A 7,513-nucleotide genomic window follows, 5' to 3' on the forward strand; every position below is an offset into this window, starting at 1 on the left:
TAGAGTATTTCATACCTAATCGAGGCTTCATCTCATTCCATTCCTGAGTATGATCATGTCTTGGGTAGATAGGTCGTGTTGCATTATGATCTTCTTCAACCAAGTCATCATTATGTACTGGACAAAGTTTGTTGAGGAAATGATCATTGAAGTTTCTTTTAAGAGATATAACTTCATCGTCCTTTACATGTTCAACTTTCGGACCATATTCTAAAATGGAGTCAACATCATAAATAGAAACCAAATCATCATCTTCAAGGTCAGCTTCTTCCTCCTTAATCCAATCAAACAAAGGTTCATGATAATGATCCACATACACGTCCAATCTCTTCTTTTCATTGATATCTTCAAGAAACTCGTTAAAATCGTAGTCATTCTGAGTAAGATGCAATCCCTCAGACAACCTCACTTCATGTGGACAGTAATACACATATCTGCATCTTTTTTTAGTATGCTTTTCAAGAAAGGGTATGAAATCGGGAAAGGTCATCTTGTTCACAACCGTGTATGGTACAGAGGCTTTGTTTCCATCAAAATACATCAATGGGGAAGGTGTGAGCGTCCCTTTATAGTGTACATCAACGATTGGATCTGGATTTTCTGCCATTGTTGATGGTGATTGTGATTCAAGAAGTTTGAGGAATGACCGACTGAGTAAATGGAGGAATGTTGATTAAATGAGCCCTAATTGCCCGTCTAAATAGGGTGTAATGTTACCCTATCCATGTAAGGTGCCATGTGGACACCACCTGGTTATTTCATTTCAAGAAAATAAAAGGAAAATCATATATGACCGGTATACCGGGTATAGCCGGTCAAAATGATTGCATGATTACAAAAAATCCGGTATAAGGGTTTATTTTATAAAAAAAAATTAAGGACTAAATATATACATATCATAAAGTAACTTACCCTATCAAGTCATATTCCCTTTAACAAACAACGTCGGGACATGAATTTAACTGAAAAATGAAAACCATAAATGTAGGGTTTTAACCTAACGACTAAATATACAGATTATAAAATACTCTAGGGACTATTTATGTAATTCATTGGCTTTTTTCCCATTGTTATTGTGAATTTGGGAGGTAGAAGAACGGCATACTTTATTCCATAGCCGTTCTCAACAGAGTCGAGCCTCGAGTATTCAAGAAACACGTTACAGAAGCCCATTAGCAATGGAAGTCGTTTGCCCCATAGATGCTCAATTCGCTGAGCAAATTGCCGTTCTACTCGAACCACCTTCATCCCTTCAAGTCCAGGCAATCTCTCCCTCTCTCTCTCTCTCTGACTTATTTATCTCTCTCGATAGTTACCATATGAGAATGTAATTTGTGAACTTAATAAGCTGCAGGAGTATTTCGATGAACTTATAACGAGTAAACAATGTAATGGGATTCAAGTCAAACCAACCAATGACTATGGAAAAGGTACCCTTCCTCTTGCTTTTGGCGGAAACAAGAAATGACAGCTTTTTAATCTTTAAGAATTTATTAAAACCATCTAGGAAGAACGTAGATTAGTATTTTGTTATGTATGTATGCTAAGGATGTTTGTCTTAAAAAATATGATGATAACAAGCAAGGGAGAGCTATTCCATTCTTTTGCACACCACCTGTTTGATATATTGCATGGGAGAGATGAATTGTCATCTTTGTAATTATGTATCGAACTCAACAAATCCTAAACTATTGGTTGTTAATTACTTGCAATATAACATTCTGAAAATTGGAAAAACTTACAGGCGTTTATGCTGACATGGAGTTTGAAGAAGAGGACCTTATTTTGAAAGATCAAATGCTTTTCGGTGTGCAGCATTCCTCAAATAAGGTTCCCACTCATTTCTTTCCTTGTTTTTGAACGAATTATGGTTTTTTTGAACACTTTACATTACCAATCCTTTTTCTTGCAGATTGATTGTCTTGTATGTAGTTTCTGCTTCCGATTTATTGGGTCAATAGAACTCCAAATTGGAAGGAAGCTCTATCTTCAGGGTTTAGGGAGCCCAAAAGATTGTTTTGATTTAGCATCCGAAGATCAGCTAGAGTTTCAACATTGTTCTTCTACCACATCCAGAAATAGATTTCAGCTTCCTAGTGAAAGTGTAGAGTCACTAATGCATGAGAAATTAGCATTGCCATATTCAAAGAAATTTCCATTGCCTTCTGTTATCGATTGCCCTGGGGGATGTAAAGAAGCTTACTACTGTAGGTGAGTGTCCATCAATATTTGAATGTTAGAAACATAGTTATTGAAGTCAAACCAGAATTCAAATGATTGATGCTTCAATTCAAATTAGATCATTGATTGATTGTGTTAACTAACACTTAGATGACGTGACATATTTCAATTATTTGTAGCAAATCTTGTGCACATGCTGATTGGGACTTATGCCATTCTATACTTTGTACTGGAGAAGGGTCAAAATCGTTGTCCAAAAAGGCACTTTCAAGATTTATAGAACATGCTAATGGTAAGGTTGAAATGTTATAGCCATCTACACATATTTTCCCTTTTTACCCCTCAATTTCTAAGCTTTTTGCTTTTTCTGTCAGAGACAAATGACATTTTTCTTCTTGCTGCCAAGGTAAATTCTTTTAAAGCTCATCTTTTCTCTTTTCTTCCCTTTTATTTTTGGCTAAATGCAAGAAATAACAACATTTCATCTTAAACCCTTTGTCCATCTAAAATGATATAGATTTTGAATGATCAAGGCTTTAGGACATATACTGACAAAATATGATTAACAAAATAGATTTTTTTTTGCTTCCATTTTCAGGCGATTTCTTCTACAATCTTAAAGTACAGGAAGTTAAAAGCAGCACACAATAAAGAGAAAGAGAAGAATCACATTGCTGAAGTATTAGGCAACCACAATTTTTCTCTTCTTTTGAAGGCTTGGAAGCCTTTATCAATGGGATACAAGAGGAGGTATATATATATATATCAAAATTTTCATCTCTCTTTTTTGATGATAAAAATAACTATCACTACATTACACATGTGAATATGAAACAACTCTCTTAGGCCATTTTCATCAATGCAATAACAAAATCCTTTTATTTCTACCATGTTACATTCTATATCAATTATCAATGCAATAAAATACACCTTTTAAAGTGGTCCTCATTGCCATATTAACAATTTTATAATTTTGGGGCGGAATACAAGAAATAGCAACATACTTCCATTTATTTGTTTATTATAGCATCTTAATTTCTGTTCATTTTTTTTCTTCTTAAGGGATTGTATTTTAAAAAAAATATTTCCAAATGTAGGTGGTGGGACTGTATTGCATTGCCTGATGATGTTGATGCTTGTGATGAAGCTGCTTTTAGAATGCAAATAAGGCAGCTGGCATTTGAGGTCAGTAATAAGATGTTATGATAAGCCCAACTAATCCTAGAGTGCTTTTAGTTGATTTGCTTTAGTCGAGTTATTTTGTTATCTTTTTGGCTGTAGGGGTAGTTTGGTCCTTTTGGTTTTATGGTTGTTATTGGCTGTTTTGTTAGTGGGAACAACACCTGATTACGCTGGTTGTTATTCCCTTTTGTCTTGTCTCTAGTGGTAGTATAAATAGGCCTTATGTTTTAGGAAGTAGGCAGCTAAGAATTAATTTGTAAGAGAACATTGTTCTTCTTTTGGAGAGACTCTCACCTCTAGAATTGTGAGAAACTATCTTTATGAATATTATCCAGTATTTCTGTTAATGTGAGCTTTACAATGCCTGAGATATACGATAGATTCAACAAGAGCCTATCATGTTATTATTATATTATAAAAATAAGTAGAATCAGAAGTTTGTAAACTTTGTATTGCTGTTGCTTCTATGGTCAAAACTCTAATCATTACTTTGACTTTTTTTAGTCACTGGAGCTTTTAAAGGATGCAATTATCGATGAGGAATGTTTGCCATGTATCCTGGACACATGCTTAAATTTTTTATATTTTTGATGAGGGAAAAATGACTGAAAGGCCCTTGTGTTTGTTTACATATTTACATAATACATTATATATATTATATATATGTATTGTACTCCTTAATCTTATTCAGTGTTTTCCCTAGAAATCTATGGGCATATTATTGGCATGTTTGAGCTGAATAACCTGTAAGTTTTTCATTCACCTTTCTTTCTATTACCATTTACTTCTGTATTTAACTTATACTGTATCACCCGTATTTGGAAGATAGCAATTTTCAAAAACTTCTAATATCATCAAAAGGTAAATCAGTATAAGTGTGTGTGATTGGATGGAATGGAATGACAAGGGTAATTGAATAAGCAAGATAATGGAATGAGTCATTCCATGAACATGTTTGTTTGTTCTTTAGGAATGGAATGAATTTTTTATATTATATGTAAATACAATGCTAACTCTATTCTATACATTATTTATAGAATAAGTTAGAATTTAATTAAAATTGCTAGAATAAAAATGGTTTATGTTATAATTTTTCATCCCATTCCATGATGGAATGTGAAATCAATGAAATGTAAGGAATCAAATTTCTTCAAGAATGGTCAATTTCATTAATTTAAGTCAAACCAAACAGTGTGTTTTTTTTTTTCTTTCATTCCAATGGAATTAAGCATTCCATTATTTCTCAATTCCATCATACAAAACAAGCTTCATGAATGTGACATTGGCTTTTTTGTATATGAATATGATAGTGATTTGGTTGTAGCATCTCCAGTGGAGGATTACTTTTTATACATAGATGATCTCCCAGAACCCGAAAAGGTTAGAATCAGATGAAAAAAAAAATTGTTTTACTCTAGATCTCTAATACTTATTTTTTATTTATTTATTTAATAAACATATCTTCCTGTTTGTATCTTTTTTGCAGAAAGAAGTTGATGAAATTACACAGCCTTTTCTTGATGCTCTTGGGGAGGACTATTCTGTTTGTTGCCAAGGTAATATTAGTATGTGTACAATTCTATCTCATATGCGTTAATTGCAAGAAATAACAACATACTTTTATTTATTTTCTATATTTTCCATAAGTGTTACCAAATACATACAATATATTAATATAATCATGCTATGTGAAAAGTTTTTTTTTTCCTATTACTGAAAAAAGTTGATTTGCAAAATTTAAATTTGGCAGGCACAGCATTTTTCGCACTGCAAAGCTGTATGAACCATTCGTGTTGTCCCACTGCTAAAGCTTTTAAACGTGATGAGGTACATTTTCTGTAATGTAATTAATATATTATATATGATTACAAATAAGTATTTATTAAGTAATTGACGTTTCAAAGTAAGATGTTATAATAAGAAAAAGAATTGGAAGTAGAATGCTGTAAATGTGTAGAGTTTTCAAAGTAATAAGAAAAAAGATTAATATAAAATGTTTTTTTTTTTGAAAGAAATGAAACTTGGATGCTAATATTTTCTCCTTCACTACAAAATTGCAGGACAGAGATGGCCAAGCAACCATACTAGCATCTAGACCTATTAAAAAAGGAGAAGAGGTTATTTATTATTATTATTATTATTATTCCCAAACTAAATGCAAAAAATCTCATTATACTATCATACATTTGTCTATTTAGTTGTAATACAACTGTGGATTTAACCTTTTTTTGAAAATTTCAGATTACCATATCATACATAGATGAAGAACTTCCTTTTGAAGAGAGACAGGCATTGCTTGCAGACTACGGGTTTAGATGCAAATGCCTCAAATGTATTCAAGAACAACCATAATAATTCTTCCCTTTTGTATTAATATATATATTTTTAATATTATTTAGGATTTACCCATTTTGGACACTTATAATTAATTATTTTGTGTCAATAATCAACTTTTATGAATTTGTGCAACTATTTTTTTACTAATTTATGCAACTCTCATCACTTACGAATCCATACCATATTCTCATTGATTTAAATATTTCGTATTTTGGTCCTGAAATGAAACATCGTTGGATATTTCCTATAAAAACTGCTTTATTGCATAAATTGATAAAAGGTTAAAATGTTGCATTAATAAAATCATATAGTCCGTAATAAAATTTGTTTATTAGGAGTACTAGTTTATAACCTTTGGAACCACAGTTATAAAATAAATTAAATTTTCATAGTAAAAATTCAAAAATTATTTATCAGTTATTTTAAATAAATCATTAATTAAGAGATATATAAAATTTTTAAAGTTATTATAACTTCAAATTTAACATATAATTAAAAAAAGTAAATTTGAATTTTAAAGTGTTGCCTAATATATCTCTTTGACATGTGATATAATATTAACGATGAGTTGTATTAGAGTGACACATATCAAATGGAGATTAAAACTATTTTTTTTTATTAGAATAGGGAAATAGATTTGAACTGTGGTGTATATAAATGAAAGCTTGTTGCTAGTTTGTATATAGAACTGTACATAATATTTAACGGCTCATTTTTCAAACAAAATTTTTTGATTTTTAAATGATAACATTTCATTAAAAACATTTTTTCAAGATAAGGAAAACTATTGTTTGAAAATCAAGATACACATATCCAAATGAGAGTATATAAAATAAAACATGCGTAGGTCTCAAATCGTAATGTCAATGCGTGCGTACAGTCAAACCTTGTCATTCCCACGATCTGATGAAATACCTAAAAAACATTTAATCCACAACTATAAGTCCAAGTTTAGTGAGTTCTCCAAAATATCATATACCACAAATATACATACAATACATACAAGTAAGGGCTCTCAGCTCCCGTGCCGATCCATCCGGGTATCTTTGGTTCTCAGCTCCACAGTGCTGATCCACCATTACCCCTGAGTATCTTGGCTCTCAGCTCTGATGCTGATCTGTCTCAACTCCTACTGTGTATCTTAGTATTTAGGCTCTCAACTCCCGTGCTGATCTGCCTTCAACTCCAAACAAAATATATCACATAACAAACAAACAACAATAAAACAGACAACATGAAAAAGACTTCACTAGCCTACTTGTAATGCCCAGTTCCCGGTACGTAGTTTAATTTAAAGTTTTTGCATTTTTACTCTGGGACTCGACGAGTTGGAGGCCCAACTCGTCGAGTAGATGTGAGTTTTGGGACGCGGGTGGAAGTCTCTACTCGCCGAGTCGGAAGCCCCAACTCGACGAGTAGACATGTCTGGATGAAACCCTAAATTCCAGGGTTTGCACCCTATTTAAACACTTTAACTGGCCTCCACTCCAACCTTCATCACCCTCAGACCCCATTCTCGAAACCCTAATCAGTTGTGAGTGTTCTTGAGCTACTTTGGTGCCATATTTTGTGATTTGAAGCTTGGAGAAGGAAGGAAAGGCTTGGAGGTTCAAGAAGAAGGCAGTAGATCCAGAGTCTTGGTTGCATTTCCAGCTTGTTTGAGGTAAAAAGCTTCAACCTTGACTTCTCATTTGTTAGATCTCCTTTAGGGCTCGATTCTTGTCATTTTGGGGCATTTCTAAGTCACTTTCGGGTGTAGAGTGTATAGTAGAGTAATGACTTCAGAACTTGAACCTTGGAGGGTTCTCATGGC

General features: G+C 32.7%; 1 protein-coding gene across 1 annotated transcript; it reads left to right on the forward strand.

The window, feature by feature from the left end:
• Positions 1–1,080: 1,080 nt before the first annotated feature.
• Positions 1,081–5,832, forward strand: ATXR2 (histone-lysine N-methyltransferase ATXR2). Its single transcript, XM_079044352.1, has 15 exons — positions 1,081–1,262; positions 1,355–1,430; positions 1,745–1,830; positions 1,913–2,211; positions 2,361–2,473; positions 2,556–2,587; positions 2,780–2,931; positions 3,279–3,366; positions 3,868–3,916; positions 4,055–4,109; positions 4,674–4,743; positions 4,850–4,919; positions 5,114–5,190; positions 5,424–5,480; positions 5,605–5,832. The coding sequence occupies exons 1-15, from the start codon at positions 1,179–1,181 to the stop codon at positions 5,713–5,715; spliced, it is 1,419 nt and encodes a 472-aa protein (XP_078900478.1). The 5' UTR covers positions 1,081–1,178; the 3' UTR covers positions 5,716–5,832.
• The last annotated feature ends 1,681 nt before the right edge of the window (positions 5,833–7,513 follow it).

Source organism: Lactuca virosa, chromosome 4 (genome assembly GCF_052849685.1).
Source record: "Lactuca virosa cultivar CGN04683 chromosome 4, Lactuca_virosa_CGN04683_v6, whole genome shotgun sequence".
Classification (NCBI taxonomy): Eukaryota; Viridiplantae; Streptophyta; class Magnoliopsida; order Asterales; family Asteraceae; genus Lactuca; species Lactuca virosa.